This window comes from Hemiscyllium ocellatum, chromosome 16 (genome assembly GCF_020745735.1).
Source record: "Hemiscyllium ocellatum isolate sHemOce1 chromosome 16, sHemOce1.pat.X.cur, whole genome shotgun sequence".
Classification (NCBI taxonomy): Eukaryota; Metazoa; Chordata; class Chondrichthyes; order Orectolobiformes; family Hemiscylliidae; genus Hemiscyllium; species Hemiscyllium ocellatum.
In genome coordinates this window covers 45343973-45368015 of record NC_083416.1, presented here as the reverse complement: position 1 = coordinate 45368015, position 24043 = coordinate 45343973, and the positions used below count along the sequence as shown (strand labels likewise).

The window sequence follows — 24043 nt, the reverse complement described above, 5'->3', positions numbered from 1 at the left end:
TTAGAAACATGCAATCAAAAACATCAAGTTGCATTTATAATTTTAATCCCAAATATATTGCAAGCAATAATTTGAAGAGCCCAAATAATTAATCACCAGCAATAATGACAAAAAATGAGGTACTGTTCATTTTTATTGAATATTAAGGTAAATATTTCACATTAATACAGGCTACATAAAGTAGAGCCACTATACGACATGAAATTTACTCTCGTTTTAACCCTTTTTAGTATGTAAACAATTATACATGTATTTACCACTCTAAAACATCTGGATTAATTCACATAATTATCTAGTCCTCGGCTGCATACAAGCAGTTTACAGTACTGTTTAGCCAGCAGCACAAGAATAGTTTGTCCCAAGTCTTAAGTCAAAATGGCTAAACTAACCAGAGAACCAAACCTGCTATGCAGGTGATCACTTTGTTCATAGACAGTGGTAAATCAATTAAGTTCATGCGTAACAGCCCACACAGAATTTCAGTTAGGCACATCAGAAAAGTTTTGTCCTGTTAATTTCTTCCCAGATCAATCTTGTTTCAATCTCAGAAAGACATGTCAGGAATTTGTGGGCATGCTTGCATCCTCTAGTTGACATGGTTCAGGTGCACGTTACCAATATGTGGCGCCCAGGTTCCAGGCCACACCTGCAGAAGTTCATTAAAATGACATGTTTATTTATGACATATGTATCCTTATTGGGGAAATGTACAAATAAATGCTATATAACACAAATATTAAAGCATATTACTGCAAAGTTTGAAATGTGCAATCCCCACAAGCTTCTGGAAATATTCATGCTGGTTTTGGATGTTGTTGCCACACATGGACCTCTACGTTCCACGCACTGAGAAAATAAATTAGAGGGAGCACTGCCTGTCAGGATTTGCAGAGAAAAATACACCTAACGTTTCAGGTTGATGACTTGAACTAGAAAACATGAGACATTTTGAAGCAAATACAGAGACAGAAATCTTAGTCGAGTAGAGGGAAAAGAAAAAGTCTGCAATTGAGGGGAATTCAGCAGAAACTGAAATAGAAAGTTGCAATGGGACATGTAATTAGACAAGAAAACAAAAAGATATGCATGATGATGGTGCAAGTGGGAAATTGCAAGCCTGCTAACAGCTGCCATTCAAAAACAAAAAGGGTCAGAGACATTTATCTGGAAGTATTGGACTTATGTTGAGTCCAGAAGGCTATAAAGTACCAAATCAAAACATGAGATGCTCTTCCATGAGCTTCTGTTGAATTTCACTAGCAAGTCTAGGTTGCAGAGGTCAGAGTGTGGGGTGGATAATTTAAATGGCAGAACTTGAAATTCAGGGTCACATTTGTAAACTGAAGTGGAAACAGCCTGAGGAGTAGTCACCCACACTGCGTTTAGTCCCCCTTATTTAGCAATCATCTACTTGCAACATCCAACTTGCTAAAGATGTTGCCACATATACAAAACATTTCAGGCATTTTCCTTTGTATTCTATTAATCCATATAAGCACATTCCAATATTAAGATTTGAAGGCTCTAACTTAGGAAAGAGGAATTAAAGAAATCATACTGATCATATACAAAGACGTTTGTGTGCTTAATTTATAATCTGAAGCTTTTGTCAAGTCAGTTAAACATTGGTGTTCTTTGTTCCTTTTTGAATTTTTGTTCTAACTTTCAAAGCAAACCAATATAACAACTACATAAATATTCTCTGCTGCATACATTATTCAGAGCAATGGCTAAATGATGTAATCAAATGGTAACGTTGCAATAAAGTTTATAAAGACAAAAATAATCTTAACCTCATCTCATAATTACCAACAAATGTAAGATATCCAAGGTGTAAAGATATTCCATCACATACATGGTGCAAACAAGGCTTTTGATGAAAGTGTGCTATTTCAATACAGGTCATTCTGCTAGAATGAGCATTCTGTTAATGCAAATTCATTATAACACGATTGACAAATTGGGGATACTTTCTAAAGCGTGTATAGGTTATAATGCAATTCTGACCCATTAGTTTAAATGCTATTACGCGATTTTCTTATAACACAAGAACAGAACTACCATATTATAGTAGATCTGACTGCAGTTGCTAAGGAAAATGTTAATTCACCCATGACGAGATATTTATCAGGTAAACAATTTTTAAAATATTGGTGGAACATAAAAAATATAATAGTGTCATCAACGTGTGTGTGAAAGTTGATTCCGTGATGGCAGCTGTCGAGGTACTGTATGTAGAACATATCAGTGAGATTGTAGGATGGAATTTAGGAAAAGGTATCTGTGAGCCATAGGAAGGAAAACATTTGGGATGCAGAAACCAATTGGAGCTACAAGTGTGCAGTGAAACTATCAAGAAAAATGTAAATTGAGTGGTGCTCAAAGTGGACAAGAGCAAATTCCAGCCTGTCAAAGCTGGATTCTAAAATCTGGTGAAAATTCAGACTGGAGGATAGGACACGTGGGAGACAAGTAGTAACAATTTGACATGACTCAGAACAGAAATGTGTTGCACAATGTCTTTTTTTTAAAAGACAGACTTCATTTTACTTGCAAAGCTCTGATTCTATCAACATATCACTCCCACCCCATGTTAAAAGAGCTCACCAAGTTCTTGTTAATTTCTCACCTGTTGGGGGTCAGCATTCTCAGACGAATTTGTGACAACCTTGATCATAGGATTCCAGGCAGGATCTGTAGCATGAAGTCCATTAAAAAGAGGAGCACCTGGACCATCAGCCAACTGTGGATGTGGAGGAATCATAGCATTCCCATACATGGAAAGTGGCAAGCCCTGCTAAGAGGAAAATAGTTCCAGGTTTCATGAAACATCAAGTTTATTTTCTGATTTTGACAACAGACATTAGGGTTACTCATTTCTGGGAAGCATTCCAATAATTGTTTTCCTAGTTGGTAACAGTTTACTTCTTCATGCATAGAAGTTGGATAAACAGAATAGATCATTGGTGCATCACAACTAAACCATTGTGCTGTAAGCCAACTGATATGTTCTTTAGTATGCCTAAAGCTGGTAATTACCCATCAGTTTATGTTAAATATTGTAATTTTTTTTCCTAACTGGAAGGTCAGCATTTAATATCAAGAGTATAAATGTGGAGCCTGCTTTGCTTTTGTCAACATGGAATGCAATCAAAGCAAATAAATGAACAGACTTTAAACAATATACTCGACTGTGGTGCCTCAAAGTTAGTAAATGTGAACATTAGTTACAAGCAAAAGCAGACTATTTGCCCCTTGAGCTTGTTCTGCCAGTAGATGGTCACCTTGGGAAGTTAATCACCCAAGTAAAAATTAACCGTTTCTAAGCATAAGTACACAATGATTTTGAAAGAAGAAAAAACTTTACTGAGTCCTTATTATTTTCCAATGGAAACAAGGCTAAACTTGCTATTTAAAAGCTCATGTTAATCAATACACTGAAAGGAACAAAACACATTTACAGCAATAGATTCAGATATCCCATCTACTGCATTAAATAGAAGTAATCCAGATTAAACAATAGTCTATGAAAGGTTTTATATTGTGTGGTTAAAAATTGATCATGCAAACATGTTTAGAACCAACAATGCAAGAAAGGTAGACTTTGTTCAAACAATTATTCTAACTGAATTAAAAATCACAGTTTTGTTGCGATGCTTAAAACCTGCCAATTTGGAACAGAGTCATTCTTGCAGTGCTAAGGTGTTAGTTTTTTTCTTTGCCAGCACAAACTTCAGTCCTAGAGTTGAAAGATGGCTATCAACGTACTGAAAATATTTCAGAAATTTTAAAACTTGCATTTTTGTGCTGAAATTTTCACTGAACTATGGATAGCAATTCATGAAGTTTGGAAAAAATACAAATTGCAAATACCAAGATTAAAACCAAAAATGAAATGTTAAAACATAGGGTAGTCAGCATCAGCAGAGAAAGAGCCCTGATGAAAGGTTGCATGATTATATCATGAATTCTCCAGTGGTCAGTATTGAAATCCTTGTTTTTCCAGATATACAAACACCTGGATATTGATGTGCATGGGGCAATTTCAAAGTTTACAGATGACACAAAATTTGAAAGCATTACAAACTGTGACAACAGTGTAAAACCTCTCAAGGATATCGGTAAGTTGGGAGAGTGGGCAGGTAGGTAACTGATAAGGTCTAATGTAGAAAAATAGAAGGTGGTGATGCACTTTGGTGGGAAGAACCTTTAAAGACAGTATAAAATAGGGAGTACAATTCTAAAAAGGGGATGCAAGACCAGAGTGATCTTAGTGTTTGTGCATGGATCACTCAAGATGTCAGAACAAGTGGAGACTTCAATTAATAAAGCTTAGTGTGTGTGGCTTTATTAATAGAGTACAAGAGCAAGGAGGTGACATTGAACTTGTATAAGACACATGTTAGAACTTAGCAGAGTATTATGCAGTCAAAGGCATCACATTATAGGAAAGATGTGAATACACTGGAGAGACAATGGTTCTAGGGAGGAGAAACTCCAGTTATAAGAACAGATTGAATGTGTTGGGACCATTGTTCATCGTACAGACTGCAGCTAGGATTGAGGTTTTCAAAATCGTGTGTAGGCTGGACAAGAGTAGTTGAGAACAAGAGGGCACAAAATTGATATACAAAAGAAACAAGGGTGATGTGAGAAAACACACATTCACACAGTGAATGGTTAGGGCATGGAATGCACTGTCTGGAAGTGTGGTGGAGACAGGTCCAATTGAGGCATTTAAGTAGATATTGGATAAGTAGTTGGATAGCAATAGTGAGCAAGGGTATGGGGCAAAAAAAAGCAGGAGACTGGTACAAGGTTATGATTCTTCTTTGAACGCCATGTGCACCATATGAGAAATAAGGTGATATGGTTGGAAATATGAACAAACAAAAAGAATCACATTGCTGTGAGAATATTGTAAACACTTATAACAATGCAACAACAATAGAAGAGCAATGGGAATGCATAGGAGATCCACAATGTTGTCAGAAAAGGAGAATGTTAGCCACAAAAGAAAACTTTGATAGGTTGGATTTATTTTATTTGGGACAGAGGCGGCCAAGAGGTTTGCAGATGGTGGACAACGCTGACCTAATTCCAAAGATGTCAATAACAATAGAACACAAATCCAAATTAATTGGTGTATGTTGGTGGGGATGTAGAGTGACGTCTTCACCCCAAGTATGCCCACATCCCATGAATAAAAACTTTCAACTCCTAGCTGAATTCATCTATGCTCTCACCAATATTCAAAAGACCCCAAAGTTTTCAAACTCTTCAAATCTACCTCTTAAAACCCCACCAGGAGGTACAGCAGGTGTTAATCCCTTTAAATTTTCCTACACACCAATTAAGTCATTCTGAATCATCCAAACTCTAACTTGGAGTTGGGAACTTTCTCAGAGGGTTTCAGATGCTAGGTAACTGTGCATCCAAAGTTGCAATTTCCAAGGCAATTCCCAGAGTCAACCACACTGTGACTTCTGCATGGTTCCAACATGCAACATCTGTCTATACTGTGATGACGACCATCTTTCTTTTGGACAACCTGGGTCAACGTTTTACATCAGTGACCTTTCATCTTATCAACAGGAAATGTTTCTCTCGCCAGAGAAACTGTCTGACTTGCCGAATATTCCCAGCTATTTGGTTTCCTTTTTCACTAATTGTATGCCATTGTTTCAGCTTTTAAATTATAATACAGCTTCATCAAAAAGCATACATAGGTGCATTATAGCAACATGCCCTACCAAAACTGGCCAAAGATTAATTCAGCCTCCAAAAGAAACATTCATTCACTGTTGCAGATTTGACTACTTTATAAACTACTGTTATCAGATATCAGTTGCTCTGTTGAAATAAAAGCAAAATAATCTTCGCTAACCTTGTTATAATCCATGAAGTTGCTTGGCACTGGCTGATGGAACGTGTTTGAAGGTGCCACTATTCCAGTATCATCTCTTTCTAATGTCTGGTGTTGTGAAAATGAAGCTGGGTCTGACATTGATTGATGCATTAAGTGGCCACCCATCACACCTTGGGACCAGCCAGATATGCCATCTGAAATAAAAATGGCAACAATTTGCAGCTTTGACACATAACTCTGACAAATACACTCCTTATAAAGCTGATCAACACTACATTTTTAACACCTCACCTGAATTATTGCTGACACCAAAAGACCAGATTCCTCCTTGTCCGACAGGAGTTGTCAGATTACTACCCACCATGGTGGAAAGTGGAGTCATTGACCCAGTCTGCCGAATGCGAGCTGATCTCTCTGTTCCAATAGGTGGTGGTACCTTACGATCCTGGTTTGCATTGCTTGATTTTGATTGGCCCAAAGATGGAGGGGCAGAAGCAGCAGATAAAGGTGAAGAAGCTCCGGAAGAGACTGATGGAGGGGATTCACCTGCAGGGAAATTAAAATTCACATTACATCCAGTAGTTTGTAGAAACAGATTATGTGTCCACAATATATTCTGAACCACAAAAAAGTCTCACACGAAGTGCAAGTTAAACTCAAATGTCGATGAGGCTTCCTTTTCAAATATTACACTGAAGGTCAGCAGCATATGCAAACTACTGATTTTGATTCTTATTCTCCAATTTAAAAATCAGAGAAAGTTCAGCTCTTTAGGCAATTAACATGTCAACCAATGAAGTCCTTCTGCCAAACTTCTCTTGCAAGTGTCATTTAGACATTCTGCAATTCATTTAAGCAGCAGATAAAATGTGAAAAAAAAATTTGCTATGCAGAACCAATGTTAAATGAATGAAATGCTGAAAATATGTTCGTGCAAGTATCGTCTAGCTTTATTTCGTGATTCAATGCTGCTTGCTTCAACACTGCCTCAGTGTGTCATGCAGTAAAAAAAAACTTAGTTTTTAATAACGTGTTGAACTTGTTCAACACCAACTTAACTATCACAAAGCACTCTGCAATTCTTTGAAACACATTTATGCATTTGGTTAAGAATGGAAGTGAATGCTTATGGATACAAAGACAGGACAGGAAATCTTTTAATTTGCTTAATATCCATGGGAATCAAACAGCTGAGGAATGATCAAATCAACTTGAGCAAGGGATGGTGTTCAAGCATCATTTTTTTCATACTTCTTAGTATAAACATTTTTTTTGAAAAAGGATCCCAGAAAAAACATCAGCAACCCCCAAGATCAAAAACTCTGCTTTGAGCTTTACCAAATACATTGCTTCTGACATTTGTATGCATCAGGCACAGGAGCAGCAAAGTTCCAAAATACAACACTTAAAAATGTGTTTCACTTCCATCTTCATCATCAAATTTATCAAAGTTTCGCTCAAAGTTCCTGCAAAGCAGGACCTGCTTACTACATTAGCAGCACTATATATAATTGCAAGTTATTGCTTAATAGCTCACTGCTTTGAGGCTGGCACACTAGTGCTCCTATTGGCTAGAATGAATGTTAAGCACAGCATGTCATTCATCTCCGCATCTTAAATTCATTTTTAACTTTTGTCAGAGGTTAAGTACATAACTGCACAAGAATAGCTACCACTTAATATTTTCCTCCAAGATGATGATGCACAAACGGTGCACAAAGACAGCATCACCTGTGTGCAATGCGACATACACTTACGATAGTCTAGAAAATAACCCATGGCATTATACATTTGCATAAAGTGTAATACAATGTAATCTGCAGGATAAGTATTCGGCATTCGTACAAGAAATTATTGAAGATTGCAAAAATTTAATTTCCACATAAATAAGATGTAAAGTCAGAATCAAGATTAATTTTCCCTGACTGACATTTATTCATACCATAAAAGTGGCATCAGAACATTTAAAATTATTCATTTATTTTGCCATTTTCAGAAGAGATTAATCTGGATTTAACTGGCCTTGCATTCAAACAAAACAATTTTAAAGCTATACTGCTTCAGGGACCATGGACTCAGGGCTAATAATATTTTCTGGTTAAGCATTTATTCAACATTTTGTTTTTCAATCTTTGCACCATAATTTTCTACCTAAATTTGGAAGATTAGACCTACTGGAAGTTGTAAAAATGGTACTTTTAATGCATGAAATGAGTGCTGGATCCTACATTAAGGAGCATAACTTCCCACCCCCAAAATCGCAACTAAAATATAGAAAGGATTGGCTTGTACATACATGTAGCTGGAGCAGTTGTTGAACTCCAAGGGTGTGGGGAAAAATGTTGTCTGCTGAAGCTAGGAGCAGGCATTCCTACAGGGGCTGGTCCTTGTACATACACCTGAGTTCCAGCCATACTTGGAGCAAAACTCGTCAATGGGGTGGAAGAGGAAGAAATGGCATTGCCTGATGGGTCCATAGCAGACATTCCTTCAAAAACATTTTTAAAAAAAATCACATGAAATGGAATATTTGAGAAATGCACATTGTAAAAAGTGACTTATCTATAACTTGTACATTTCTCTTTAATAAAGGGGTAATAATCTAAACTGGGAGTAGTGCTCACCAAGGTGTCTCTATTTTAAAAAAAGGTAGAGCAAAGTATTTGTACTCTTCCAAAAAAACTGAAATGCAAGCACAGACATGCACATCATTTCAAACTAAAAAGGAACTAATTTAAAAAAGTAACTTTATCCTAATCTCTTGTGCTATTACTGGCATGCCATAAACATACCATGTTAGCAAGCTTCTGTTACTCCAAGAAAAATGTCTTAGACACTGCCTAAGAAACAGGAGTAGACGATTCAGCCCCTCTGGCATATTGTATTATTTCATTAGATCATTGCTGATCTGTACTTATGCTATATTTGCCTCCATAATAATTTGCTAGTTTTCCCATACAAGCAATTTTTAGATCTTAATCTTCAAACTTTCAATTGACTTGATGTTCACAGCACCACATCTCCAACACACCGAGGAAGTGCTTCCCAATTGCTCTCCTTGCTGATTTAACTTTAGGATGATGCCCACTTGTTCTTGGAAACGGAGCAGAAGAAACACAAATCATTCTTCTGTACCTCATGCATTTTAAAGATTTTAATTAGATCACCCCATGACTGTCTAAAATCAAGGTTGCTCAATCTGTCTCCAATTTAACACCCTTGGAAACTATGAGGTCTTAAGATTTTACTCCTTCAATACCTGCTTGAATGTCTGAAGTCCAACTTATTGAAGTCACAAGCCATTTTTAAAAAAAGTGCATTATTGTGTGTGTTAGTTTAGCTTTAAGAATCAGAGGCCTTTTTAGATCCTTGCACCTAATTTATGAAGTCACCTATTTATTCTTTTAAACACAAGCTATAAATCATGGATAATGTTAAGAGTGCCCATTTTCAAAAAAAAAACTTGAGCATGACGAACAAACAACTTGAAACTATTTTAAGATCTATCAATTACTGAAGTGATATCAAGTTTAGATAACAATTGTACGGTTCCCACCATCCCCAAACCCAATATCTTTGTCCAGTAGAATGAAAAGAAAAACAGTTGAATAAACAATTCTATATTTCTACAGATCTTGCAATTTAATGGTCTAATTTTGTTAGTTAATAAAAAGGCCACAAAACTACAAATAACTTACCAATTGTTACCTAAACATTATAAACATCATGAATAATCTCACAGATTAAATTTAGCAATTATAGCAATCAGGTTTTAAGCAGTACATTAACTTGAGGTTGAGGGTGATGGGTGATTAGATGAAGGGGAGAAACAAATTTGTTCCTCCAGTCTCAAAGTCCCGCCTTGATGGTTTAACAAGTAAAGAGAGAATCCATTAAAACAAAGGTAGTGAAAGACAAAGAAAAAATAAATAAGAACATGGATAAAAGTGAGAAATACTTAGCAAGCAATTTGAAGTTTGGAATTTTTATTTGGTGCTACTACACAATACTATGAATAATGGTTTAAATTAGAATCTTTAAAAATTAACCAAATATATTCATAAAATCCAGTCAATCTCACCTGTGGGGCTTGATGTCACTCTCTGCGAAGGTGGCCTGAAACCAGGAGCCTTGGAATTATCGTGAGGAAGTACTGCGTCCAATTGTCCAAGTACAGAATTGCCCATATAGTTAGAATGTCCACTAAACGTTGGATCTTGCGTTGGGCGTGAAGGCAGTGGGCAGCTTCCCCACACGTGATTTGCGGACACTTGGGTATTGTCGAAGAAACTGTTGAAAGGACTGAAGAGGGCTGCAGAGCCAAAATTTGGAGGCAAGGATTTACTTCCTTGGTTTGCGTGAATCTGTGAAACATTCAGCATGCCGAGTGCAGATGAAAGCTGCATCGGAGAAGGTACACCATGCTGCTTCATAGGATCTTGGGTAGATACCATTGGAACTGGGTTTGGGACAAAAACTGATTGTGGTTCTTGCTGAACTAGGGGATAGAAAGGAGCACCAGGCTGTATTCTGTGAGATACTTGAGGAGAGGCAGCAGCTAACTGAGGTAAAGTGTTGTTGGTCTGAACATTAGGGCAAGCTGACATGGTGACGGGGCGAGTAGAAGCTAGACTGCTTGGGGCCACTAATCCATGATCTGGATTTGAAATATAAGGCTTCGGCAAAGTAGGTCGAATATCAGAGGAACTACGGCATGGAATTTGTGGTAGAATGCTGGGCAGTGACGAGGTTGGTTGTATTCCTATAGCCCCAGAGCTACTGTTGACTGAAGAGTTGCTGCAGACATTTGAATGTGCACACTGGCTTCCTGCTGGCTGTTCTGTGGTGGCCACTTCTTCCTTCACAATTGAGGTGGTGAATGGTTCATTCTTACTCAGTGACATGGATTGTTGAGAAGGCTGTGCAACAAGTGGAGGAGGGGGTGGAGGTGTAGGTGGCTGCCCATTGCTCACTGATACAGTTGAACTTGTAGGCAATGAGCAAGAATTGCTAGTCACAGCTGAAGTCACTGATATCATGGTATTAGGTTTATTGACCGAGGTGAAGAGTTGCTTTCTAACTGATGAAGGAGTTGGGCTGCTTGTGACACATAGAGACTGTGTAGTGAAAGTTGGAGAACTCACAGCCACAGAAGGTGAATTGATAGCTGAGCTACCACTGTTGGGATGAATAATAGTACTACCCTGGTTATTGAGACGCGTTGTGTTATGTTTCGGTGAACTGTTGGCACTTCCAGGACTTACAGGTCTTACTGGGAAAGGACCCCAAGTGTTTGGTGATGGAGAGAAGGTTCCTCCAAAGTGTGCCATGGGTAACCGAGGGTGTCGAATCTGCTGGATAGTTTGAGCAGCCAGTAGAGCATGTGCTAACTGTGGATGTGAATAAGCCAAAGGAAGCGAGACTGAAAATGTAGGACGCATATTGCTTGACACAACGTTTTTACCAGATTTGTTAATGGATTGTAATGATGTGGATGATGTTGACAGGGAAGCTGTTGCAGAGGAAGACATCATTGAAACAGTTATTCGGTGACCTGCAGTTGTGGTGCTAGCTGTAGTCGTGGCAGCTGTGGACCCCATTCGCGTGTTGGCTATTACACTTTTAATATGATTCCGAGGAATCAAATCCTCCAGTTCTTTTGCAGGATCCTGAATCAGTGCATTAATGAGCTGCACTGCATGTCTCGTTGATTCCGTGCCTCCTCTGAAATGAGTACAAAGTTTCACTGAGACATTTTTTTAAAAAAAGTCTTATTGATTTATGCTTGCAACTAAATGAAAAGATTCTGAATATTTATTCAATCCTAAAGTACAATTAACTTGCCACCAAATTACAGTACAGACCATTTTGAATGCTATTCCACAGCAGGAAAGATCAAACTCTCAAGCAAGTTTTGAGGTAGATTAATAGTTCCAGCACTTAGATTGACCCAGTAATCCTCAGCAAGTTTTAGGCAGCGTTACTAAGAAATCCACACATCATTACTGATACTTTAGTAATTAATACATTTTGAACATTATTAATGTAAATTTTAATTTGGATTGAATAAATATTCAAGTTAGAGATTGAACTAATTCAAGTTTTTGATTAAATACTGCAAAATATTAACATATTTTAGTCTGCACAGGATAATTTTTTTTACCGGTTTGCCAACACAAGCATTTTAGGAAGCAAATGATATAATAATATTAAAAATAATCAAATGATAACAATCTTTCAAAAGTGTAAGTTTGTAATTTTAAGGCTCTGATTAAATTACAAAACTTCTGTCAGAATCTTTTTTAAAAAAAATTCCTAAGAATAAAAGGCATATCAAGCAAATATTTAAGTCTAAATCAAATTTCATGGCGTTAACCCAATAAAATTAAGTACCTGTCAGAAAGATGAAATGCACGTGGAACAATTGCGCACTGAAAACAATCATTCGATCCTAGAGAACACTTAGAGCTAATGAATTATATACTAAATTATCTTAAAACCTGCACCTAATCAGATGTGAACATCATTGACGATACATTTGTACTTACTATTAGTTCTATCTTTGTGCTGAATTTTTGTTTTACTCCTTGGAAATTGGAAAGAACAGTTACTCTGTTGGGAATAACTGGTATTCAGATAATTATTTTTCAGGAGAGACTGAGAAAAATCAGTGCTTGCTTATAATTGTAGTGCACACCTGATAAGTCAAGATGTGCTTGAATAAGGTTCCAAATGACACACAAGACAAGGAATAACCAGTCCAAAAACTGAAAATTTGCCAGATTTTTAAAAAATCTATTTTGTGAAGAGAATGAAGATAATTGTGATCAGTGCATTAATGTAGTATTTCCAGCCACAGTTTCTTCATCTTTTTTCAGGACAAGGAAACAGTTAGGTGGTGTAGCACACAAGAAAATATTAATTCCCAAACAAAATAGAAAAGATATTGGAAATAATAACAAAACAGCTAAAACACCAAGAACAAATCAATTGGGATCTCAAAAAAATAGGCTTCTTAAAGAAGAGGAAAAAATTCAAACAACTAAGTAGCACACAATTGATTAATTAAGTGACTCACCAAGAATAAATCTGAAATCTATCCTTCTCACATTTATTGTAAGTACTCAACATTTTTGGAGGTAATGAATACGAAGTTCACTTAATTTTGAAGTCAGTTCTTTTATTTTGGCAAGATTTTTCTTTGTCCCCATCGGTAGAGGAATATCTACCGAATACCACCAAGCTGTGGGATAACCTTTGGTTTAACAAAGAGGCATGCCAAGAGCAGTACAAGGCACATACCTGAAAATGTCACTCTTGTTCAGCTAAAAAACATGACCACCTACATGCCAAACAGCATTAGCAGCAATTGAGAAAGCTAAGCGACCCCACAAGTAAAGTATCAAATCCAAGCTTTGATGTTCTGCCACACCATGTCATGAATGGTATTAGACAATTAAAACAACTCACTGAAGGAGGTGGAAGCCCACAAACATCCCCATCCTCAATTATGGTGGAGGCCACCACATCAGTGCAAAAGACAAGGCTGTAGCATTTGCAACTGTCTTCTGCCAGAAATATCACATTGATTCAACTTGGCTTCCTCCAAAGCTTTCCAGCTTCACAGATGCCAGTCTTCAGTCAATTCAATTCTTGTAATATCAAGAAACAAGTGAAGGCACTAGATAAGGCTATGGCGTTGACAACATTCTGGCAATAATAGTGAAGCCTTGCTCTCTACAGCCCTTCACCAAGCTGTTCCAGTACAGTTACCATACTGGCATCCATCTGACAATGTGCAAATTTTCCCAAGTAAGCCAAAAGTTGGACAAGTCCAACACAACTAATAACCACCTTAGCAGTCTAGACTTGATCAGTCAAGTTACAGAAAAGGTCATGAACACTTGCTTACTGACATTCAGTTAGGTTGCTCTGGGGTCAGTTAGTTCCCCATTTCATTACAGTCTTTGTTCAAACATGGACAAGAGAGCTGAGTTCGAGCAGTGAGGTGAGATTGATCAATCTTAACATCAAAGGCCACATTTGACAGAATGCAGTAGCAAGAAGTCAGAATAAAACAAAGAATCATTGGGAATGTGGTGGGGGCTCTCTGCTCATTGAAGTCATACCTGGCACAGGCGAAGATGGTCACAGATTTTTGGAGGACAGTCATCTCACCTGCAGGGTATCTCTGCAGCAGCTCCTCAGGATCGAATCCAACCTCTTCAGTCGCTACATCATGCAGCAGGTAACTCCTGATAGCCCAGAAAAACTGCCCACTATCCACAAGGCACAAGTGGGGTATGGGATGAAAAACTCCCTGCTTGCTTGAATGAACGCAGTTCCAACACAAAGCTTGACATCATCCAGGATAAAGCAATCCGCTTCATTAGTGCCACATTCACATACATTCATTCACCCTACTATCAACAGAGTACACACTACTTCTGCTATCTACAAGATCCTGTGTAGCAGGTCACCAAGACTCCTCAAACCACAATTTGCAAATCCATTACCACTACCATCTAGAAGGACAAGGTCAGCAGATTCATGGGAACACCATCTGCCAATTCCCAATGCATGTCTATTTCCAAGTCTTTCTCACAGATGTATAGGAAATAAGAGCAGGATTAGGCCATTCAACACTAGTAGAACGGCCTACTCTGCCATTCAAAATGACCATGACTAATCATTATGCTCAAACCTTAATACCACGCTCCCCCCATATCCCTAGATTCCTTTAGTCACAAGAGTATATCTATTTACTTCTTGGAAACACAATATTTTACACTCAACCATTTTTTGTGGAAGTGATTACCAGAGGCTCACCACTCTCTGGGTGAAGAAATTTCTCCTCAGTCCTACAAGGTTTATCCCACATCCTTAAACTATGACCCGGTTTCTGGACTTCCCATCAGGAACATCCTTCCTGCATCTAACCTGTCTAGTCCTGTTGGAATTTTACAGGTTTCCATGACATTCCCCCTCATTTTCTAGACTCCAGTAACTACAATCCGAACCAATTCAATCTCTCCTCACACGTCAGTCCTGTCATTCCAAGAATCAATTTGTGTAAACCTCTGCTGTGCTCAAAATCCTGGAACTTCCTCCCTAAAGGCAGTATGCATATACCAAATGGACTGCAGTAATTCAAGGTGGTGGCTTACCACATCCTTCTCAAGAGAAAATAGTTAAAGGCAATGAATTCCAGTCCAAACAAGCAAAGCCTACTTCTCGTTAACAAAATAAAAATTACTAGTTGCCCTGAGAAAGTGACGATGAGGTCAGAACTGCTTTAACAAAGCCTTTCTGGGCTACTTTGGAGCATTAAGAGACAAGTATGTATGACTGGAATTGTCTGTGAGCTATGGCATTTTCGGACACAGGTTGCATTCCCTGAAACATTAAGGTTTGTCCAACAATCCCACGACCTTCACATTCCATTTTCCAGTGTCAGACAGCAAAACAATCACAGTTATTGTGTTTAGTTGCACAACTTGCTTTTTTTTAAAAAAACTCACACCTGGGCTGCTCAGCCAATACCGTAACAAATATGCTCACACTCATCCGTTTTTTGTCAATTGTGCATTAAGACTCCCAGCTAAAAATGAGCTGTAATCACTTGAATGAGAACAAGAATAAGTATAATCAAAATATAATAAAAATGAATTAGTTATACCATATAAGATCTCCTTCAGTTCGAAGATTTGAATTTGAAGTTGCTCAAGTAAACAGCTTAACAGCTGGAACAACTTGAATGATTTGTCCTTTTACTACTGTTAACTGAAAGTCACATTACCTTATAGTGATCATTCTTTCTCCATTCTTGTCTTTTTGCTTGTCAACATCAATATGTGCACCAGTAACATCTTGGATTGCAGTTATATTGCATCCCCCTCTTCCCATTATTCTTGATACAACCGACGCTGGTACAGATAATTTCTTTGACCTGGTTAAAGCAACTCTATATAAAAATCATAAAATTCTCAATATATATTATTTCAATTTTTGCATTTTCCACATACAAATCATTTCTATCCCCCCTCCCCCACCTCCACCACCACCACCACCACCACCACCCCCCAACAAAAAATATCAAAGATAGCAACAATTATTGGGAGTGATTTGGGAAAACATGCTTCACATGTAATCCTAAATCACAAACACCAACTTATTCAAATCTAGAGCATATTATAAATACTATACTATAACTTTCACAATGAGCACACAAATATTTTTCAGTCAGGACACTAAATAATGACCGAGTGGAAATTCTGGGCACTTAATTTCAAATCAGGGAAATTCAAGTCAATTTATGACACCTTTACTGCTGCCAAGATGCAAAAGTTCAATGAGTGGAGCTGAACCATATTAGTTTCCATGTCAATGTAATTCATAATTGTGTTTAAGAGAAGATAAAACAAACATCCATAGCACAGCTTTCTAAATATACAATCTTGAAATTTTAACTCAAGATAACAGTTTATCCCCTGTTGAGATCATCTTTTTACTATTTCTAGTTTGGAGCTGTGAACAATGCGCGGAGAGCTGAAAGTGACCATTGAGCTGTGAGCAGCAACTTGTTTAAAAAAACTAAAACTGATATTTGTTTGAGGCTAGACCTGGAAATTCACTGCAAGTTGATTCTTGGTCAAAGTACTCTGACAGACCATTTCAACTCGTGAAAGGCAGTATATGCTCAAACAGATGGCAGATGTTTGCATGTTAACAGGGTCCTCATGAGAAGATTTGTGCCAAGAGAAAGTTGTAAAAAAGAGAAACCAAAGTTGGCATTGGTTTTGACTTGTCTGTATTTGTCAGAAGATCTGTAGCTGCCAAAGATACAGGAAGGAGGTCTAACTGAATAAATTGAGAACAAGGTAAACTAGAAAGCAAACTTCAGAGAACAGAATCTCAGAATATTCCTCAGAGCCTACTGGAAATTATTGGCATCGACTGGCACCTTCAGAAACCAAGCAAGATACAATTCCATGTGTCTGTGATATCACAGATCATAGAGACTATTTCAGTGAACTGGCCAGTTACATTTTTTTGTTGTGATTTATCCTTAATGTCTGGTTAAGAACTATTAGGGCAATTTTGAGGATCACTGAGTATTTTAATTTTACTATATTGTAAATATAGGGGATGGGAAGCTGATTTTACTTAGCAGTCTGTATCTTGTGTAGAAACACAACTGACCTATCAATCAATCTGTCTTAAATGAAAGCAATGTCTATTTCAATAACATGGCATTGATCATTCATATACTAGATAAAACTATTTTTCTACCAAGTATGCAAGCCAAAATAAGCTAAAAGCTTTCCTTGTTTGAATAAGAGTTTTTTTTTAAACATGCTACAAAATTCTAGTCAATTATTTTATTACTAAATTTTAGCTCCTTTGATACTGAAGATTGGGTTAGCAACAAACTGATCTTTTAAGCAAGTCAAAGTATCTTGTAGCAAGATTTTGGGGTTGAGCCATCTTAGACTGGGACAAAAAGGGTTTTTACAAATAGCAATTTAACTGAGTGAATACCTTGTACAAGTTCTTTGCAATACTACTACATTTTATCTGGTATCATGAATATCAAAATTTCAATAGCTTTTTGCTAATGTAAAATCAACTTAATGATCATAATCTTGGAAACAACAGCTTGTAGACCCAACCAACTCCTCAGGGGCTTAAAAAAAACTTGCATCCCTGGATCCTGCAAAGTAAACAGTTCCTCAAAGACAGGGAAAATTAAAAAGTTCAGTGAGATTTCTCAGGCCAAAATATGTGAAAGTGTCTATTACACCAAATCAGTAGAGCAACAACTATTGTATACTAAGGGCCTAGAATCAATGCTGATGCAGTCACTTCACAGCTTCTAAAACTGATCGACACCAAAAAACAGACAAGTTCACAGATAGTGAAAAACAACCCTGTCTTTCAAGTCAGACTTCTAAAGCCTGAACAAATTAAATTGGACTGCACCCTGACTACTGCAACTAAGTCAGGCAAAACAGCGAGAGCCGACAGAGGTTACTGAGAATTGAAGAACATTACATTATCAGTAAAGTAGTAAATAGCAAAATAGTTCATCAATATCCACAATATGGATATCATTCAAATATCCAACACCAATCTGAGTGCGCGACCACTGCTCCTCTCCACCCCTCCAAAAGCCTGGGGAAGCAACTGTTGGCCCACACCATTATCACCCTATCAGTACGTGCTCAATAGGTACTCGACATGTAATATCCTGAAAATTCTCCTACTAAAATGGAGTTCCAAACTTAAACTGCTGCTTAAAAACATTCCATTTGAAAAATCTGGGGAAGAACATATCTAGTTCTGCGCTGACCAAGGCACTTTGACTGAACATTCATAAGGACAACTAGGAATCTCGTACAGAAACTGGTTGGTACTGATTTGGGTAGCAGAGCCAATACATGACAACCTGCTTCATTTGTACTTAGCTGCTGCTCAATCTGGCTCAGGAACTACCATGAAAATATGGCAGTAATTAGATTATATCTGGAACATTGAGACCAATTCCGTTCAAATTGCTTCCTGTTTTAAACATACACTTAGCCCCTGCACGGAAAAACACAATGCACGAAGAACAGCTGACAGCAAACAAAACATACCCATTGACGCACGATCTCAAAAAGAACATAAACATACAATCACCTGAAATTCTATAAGCCCCCAATGAAACATATTCAATAGCCAGCAACTCTAGCTCTTATAGTGTATCCCCTGTTAGCTGCAAGTATTACCAACTTCAACAAAGTAACTGACTTAAATAATTAAATTCCAGGTTTCCAATTTCCATAGAAAATGTAGAGAATGCTCAAACTGCTTGAGGACAGTCAGGGAAGATGTAGTCATTTTGGAAGATAAGGAACACCTCAAATTTGATTTTTGCCATGCAAATCAGACCATAGACTAAATTCCTACCCTGAAAGATGCATCCTTGGTAACATCACAACTTCACACCATCAGATTAAGCCACTGGATGAACTGTTAACTTTAAGACTTAACATTCAATATTCCCCTAGCCATATGAGTGTTTCCCCACTACCTACCTAGCCAGCACATTTTGACCTGTATATTAGATGAAAGGGGAATATTTAGCATGCCCAAAGGAATAGACATAAAACAACGTAAGCATTGAAATTTTGATATAAATATTGAACAGAATTATCTGCATCCTAAAACCAATGTTGTTTTACCAGGTGATCTCTGGATTGGAATTTTCCATTGCACAGCATATTGCTGAAAAGCTTTATAGATTCTAGTAAGACTGCATAAAATTTACATTTCAATAGAAATGCTTTTTTAAAAAAAAAGTAGTGGTCTTTCAGATAGCTTGGCAGCACTGTAACAGGATGACAATGGAGGCTCAGCAGTTAGCACTGCTGCCTCACAGGACAGAGACCGGGGTTCAATTCCACCTTCTCAACTATCTATGTGGAGTTTGCATATTCTCCCTGTGTCTGCATGGGTTTCCTCAGACTCCAGTTTCCTCCCGCAGTCAAAAGATGAGCAGATTCGGTGGATTGGCCATGCTAAATTGTCCATTGTGTTCAGGGATGTTCAGGCTAAGTGGGTTAGAGATGGGATGAGATTGGGAGCTGGGTCTGAGTGGAATGCTCCTCGGATGGGTAGTGTAGACTTGATGTGCCAAATGGTCTGCTTCCAAATAGTAGGGATTCTATAATATCCCATTTATAAATGCAAGCATTTTGTTCAAATTAATGAAGGAGAATCGTTACTGTATTTAATAAATTAAAATCAACATCCCTGGAGTTTAAAATAAATACTTCCTTACTCAGTATATAGCATAGCAATTCACCAGAGTGTAGTAAAAATTAAGTACATTAAATACTCAAATAAGATTGATTTCTGACTTGAAGCTCAGGCCATTCATTCTCAGTTGCACAAAGGTATACCAAAGTCTTCAAGAACCATTACCTATCTCCAACCCCAATATTACCAAAGAGGTTGCTTAGTCATTGAGAACGGTGAAATAATAAACTTCTAGGCAGGTTTTAAACCCTTCCAAAGCTCTCATCAAAAGAATGTTATGGATGAAAATATATATTTATACAGAAAACTAGCAGAAGGAGTTATGTAGCATAAAGCTAGATAAATGCAGGGCCTAAGATTGGAAAAACATTCCCCACAAGATCAGATTTCTATTCACTTTGGGCCAAAAATAATTTAATCATAGCCTAGTCCAAAATTCACTGCACATTGAAAACCTTCTTCCCCATGGCTTGACAATTTCAATTGTTCTTTTAATTTTTTGCTTTGGTTGACTTCCACAACGTTGCTGTCCACAAAAATAATGAATGCCAAAGTTAATCTGTTTCCCTTTGGGAAATTAGGGCAGTGCATCCAAGTGGAAAAAACTGGAATATTATCACATCCTCATCAAATAGACTGTTATATTCGTTCCATGGAACAAAATTCTTTTGAAATTTATCATTAAGATCTTGCACTTGGAGGAAGAACCAAAAATAATTCAATGGCTTTGAAGGGGCATGAGTTTTTTTTTGCACATGTAATGATTCAATTACACTTCTATCAAAAACACAAAAATTTTTTAATTACCTTCGCACAACTTCTTTCCAACCATCTTCCCTCTTCTGACCCCGTTTAGGACTAGTTAGATTCATCTTTCCATTTGGGGATGACAACGGCAGTGAAGTAGTCTTATGAGTTGTAGATAGTGAGCTTGAATTTGTTTCATTAATGCCATCATGTAGCCTACGACAGAAGCACGTATCATAAATAAGAAAGAATGCCAACAGAAACAAAATTACTACTGAATGACAATTAATGCCAGCACATGATTAATATTACCTTGGGTGATTTGGAGTCTCTGATATGGAAGTATTAGATTTTTCATTTCTTGGAGGGTACAATTTCTGGTCACCAAAGTTGTGGAAGTCAGCAATTGCATTGAGATCCTGGCTTTTACCGCCACTGCTGCACTCACTATTGCAATCTGTACTGTCAACATTATCAGAATCACTGTTCCCTCCTACTCCACCACCTCGCGGTTCCCCATTTATTTTATTTTTATCTGCCTTCTGTTGCGCTATACACATATGCTGATCTTCTAGAATTATTTGAACACTCTGAGAAGAATCCTTAGTTTTGTTTTTCTTGTTTTTCCTGTTCGTACTTGGTGTGGTTACAACATTGGCTCTCTTTTTCCCATAAGCATTAGTAAAAGTGGCTGAAGTTGCAGAAATACCAATAGTGGTAGTCGTCGTTGCACTGGGAGGTTCTATAGGTACAACTTCCTCATCTGTGGTAGAACAGAAAATATGAACTCAATTCTTTAAAAAAGAAACAATTTATGCTTTATTTACAGTAGACAATTTAAATTCAAAACAACTTGCCTTCAAACCTATCCTTTTCGGGAGTTTGCAGTTTCTCTGAATTCTCTTTAACTCTGGCTTCTTCCTCCTCCTGTTTCCGTTTCTGTTCTTCCTTTTTCTTCTTCCTTTTTTCCTTCCTTTTCTCTCTCTTTGCTGCAAGTGCTAGTTTTCGGCTTTCTTCCCTTGACTACAACAAATAATCAATTTATGCAAAGAACAAATCTTTCAAATTTAAACAAAACTGTTAATATAACATAGTACCAATATTTCAGGATACTCACATTAAAGTCAAACTTCTATTTATAACAATAAATATAACTAACTTTCATAATTACATTAAGTAGAAATGAAATAAGCATAACAATTCACATTTGGAAAAAGGAGAACAAATTGCACAAATGACAGAGCAATCCAAAAGATGGATTCTGATTAGCGCAAGGTAGTAATTTGAAATACCAATCACTGAACATTCAGAATGAACTCTCACCTTCTCCAAGTCTAGTTCTTTGAGAAGGATGCTTGCATTCTTGTTTGCTTCAGCAGCTTGCTGGTCCTTCGCTTTAACTATCGTTTCCATGCACTGGTGACATTTCTTAAGCAGCTCCTAGAACAACAGAAAGTTAAAAAAAAATGTTTTTAAAGTCATTTAAGGATGGTGGAATACAGAACCATGAAGTGGGTGAAAAGGATACATCTTGGAATAAAAAAAGTCTGTTGTTATCAGTTGACAATGTTGCAAACTAATCATGTCTTAAATTAGGAAAAACAAATGCTGATGTAAAACTATTAGTTTTTACAGAAACAAAACTGTTAACTAAGTTTCACTTGGTCAAATCAGCCCAAGTTGAGTTCAACCTCAAAAGTTTGGGAGAAGATTTGTAGCTCGGGTGCTCATTGTTGTGGTTCTGTTCGCCGAGCTTGACATTTGTGTTGCAGACGTTTCGTCCCCTGTCTACATGACATCCTCAGTGCTTGGGAGCCTCCAATGAAGCGCTTCTATGATCTTTCCTCCGGCATTTATAGTGATTTGTATCTGCCGCTTCCGGTTGTCAGTTACCCAGCTGTCCGCTGCAGTGGCCGGTATATTGGGTTCAGGTCGATGTGCTTATTGATTGAATCTGTGGATGAGTGCCATGTCTCTAGGAATTCCTTGGCTGTTCTGTTTGGCTTGTCCTATAGTAGTAGTGTTGTCCCAGTCGAACTTATGTTGCTTGTCATCTGCGTGTGTGGCAACTAAGGACACTGTAGCAGAAAGCTGGGGAACTGACAACCGGAAGCGGCAGATACAAACCACTACAAATGCCAGAGGAAAGATCACAGAAGCACTTCACAGGAGGCTCCCAAGCACTGAGGATGTCATCTAGACAGGGGACGAAACATCTGTAACACAAATCCCAACTCGGCGAACAGAACCACACCGAGTTCAACTTCCACATAAAAAGAGTTCAATATATCCACATATCTATATTATCCACTCTCAGGGTTTCTACAGCAAGTAGAATGAAGTAGACACGTTACATGACTGAGTGGAATTTCGACTTTTTCATGGAAGACATTGGCTCAGAAGCTCAGTTTAGGATTACATAGTACACCAAGGTTGAAAACAGTATAGTTCATTCTGGCTAAGAGGAGATGGTCCTCACAATGCTCCTTTGAAGCACCTGGGGATGTTTTGTTACAAGGGACTAAATAGACAGTCATGGTTTGTAGCTCAGGTCGAGGTTCTAGATCTAGGTTTGCTCGCTGAGCTGGAAGGTTCATTTTCAGACATTTCACCACCATACTAGGTAACATTTTCTGTGAACCTCCAAACGAAGCACTGCTGGGTGTTTCCTGCTTTCTACGTATGGGTTTCCTTGAGTTGGTCACGTCATTTCCTGTGGTGACACTATTTCCCGTTTTGTTTCCTCAGGGGGTGGTAAATGACATCCAAGTCAATGTGTTTGTTGACAGAGTTGGAGTGCAATGTTTCTAGGAATTCTCATGTTTCTCTGTTTGGCTTGTCCTAGGATGGATAGGCTGTCCCAGTCGAAGTGGTGTCCTTCCTTGTCTGTAAGTAAGGATACTAGTGAGAGAGGGGCATGTCATTTTGTGGCTAGTTGATGTTCATGTATCCTGGTAGCTAGTTTGTTTTGACTTGGACCCCACTTACCACCCCTTCAGAAAAAGAACAGGAAATGAAGTCACCATACAAAATAACATCACCAACCCAAGGAAACTCAAACATACAAATACCAGCAGTGCTTCGTCCAGAGGCTCATAGAAGAGGTTACCCGATATGGTGTTGCAACGTCTGAAAATGAACCTTTCAGCTCAGTGAGCAAACCTATATCCAGAACACGCAACAAGAATGGACCAAGGATAATTTCTTGGGAGACTGGAGAGATATTTGTGCAGGAACTAGAAGACAATTCTGATGACATTGTTAAAAAAAAATTGAACCAAGAAAACAGTCCCCACTGAGCTCAGCAGCAGACAGGCATTGCAGAACAATAATGTTGTTGACCATATTAAAAGACTGCAAGGAGGGTAGAGGGCTAAAAGGTACCAGGACCATAGAAAATTTCATCTTCAACCTCACATTTGACCATCTGGATTGTACAAAGTAACACAGACCCCATTTCACGGGCAACGTTGTAACCCAGTCACAGTTTAGTAATTTCTTTACCATACATAAAATGTTCCCTATTTCAGAATTCTACTTTTGTCAGATGGCTATCCAATGCAAGCAATAAGACATAAACAAACAATTATGCCGCATCATGTATCAGCATTTGGAAATTTATCC

General features: G+C 37.8%; 1 protein-coding gene across 15 annotated transcripts in view; it reads right to left on the bottom strand.

Moving 5' to 3' along the window:
* Positions 1 to 125: 125 nt before the first annotated feature.
* The window catches only part of ankhd1 (ankyrin repeat and KH domain containing 1), a 158620-nt gene continuing 134702 nt past the window's right edge, over positions 126 to 24043 (bottom strand). For 7 of the 15 annotated variants that reach the window (XM_060837176.1, XM_060837178.1, XM_060837187.1 and 4 more), the window contains 11 exons: positions 21743 to 21859; positions 21277 to 21442; positions 20732 to 21182; positions 20480 to 20635; positions 15669 to 15833; positions 9951 to 11593; positions 8166 to 8357; positions 6161 to 6415; positions 5888 to 6063; positions 2630 to 2797; positions 126 to 646 (listed from right to left, as the gene is read on the bottom strand). In XM_060837176.1, the coding sequence (XP_060693159.1) occupies positions 587 to 646; positions 2630 to 2797; positions 5888 to 6063; positions 6161 to 6415; positions 8166 to 8357; positions 9951 to 11593; positions 15669 to 15833; positions 20480 to 20635; positions 20732 to 21182; positions 21277 to 21442; positions 21743 to 21859 (3549 nt within the window). In that variant the 3' untranslated portion in view covers positions 126 to 586. The remainder of the gene's footprint in view (positions 647 to 2629; positions 2798 to 5887; positions 6064 to 6160; positions 6416 to 8165; positions 8358 to 9950; positions 11594 to 15668; positions 15834 to 20479; positions 20636 to 20731; positions 21183 to 21276; positions 21443 to 21742; positions 21860 to 24043) is intronic. The other 8 variants (XM_060837179.1, XM_060837183.1, XM_060837190.1 and 5 more) reach the window with 4 other exon arrangements.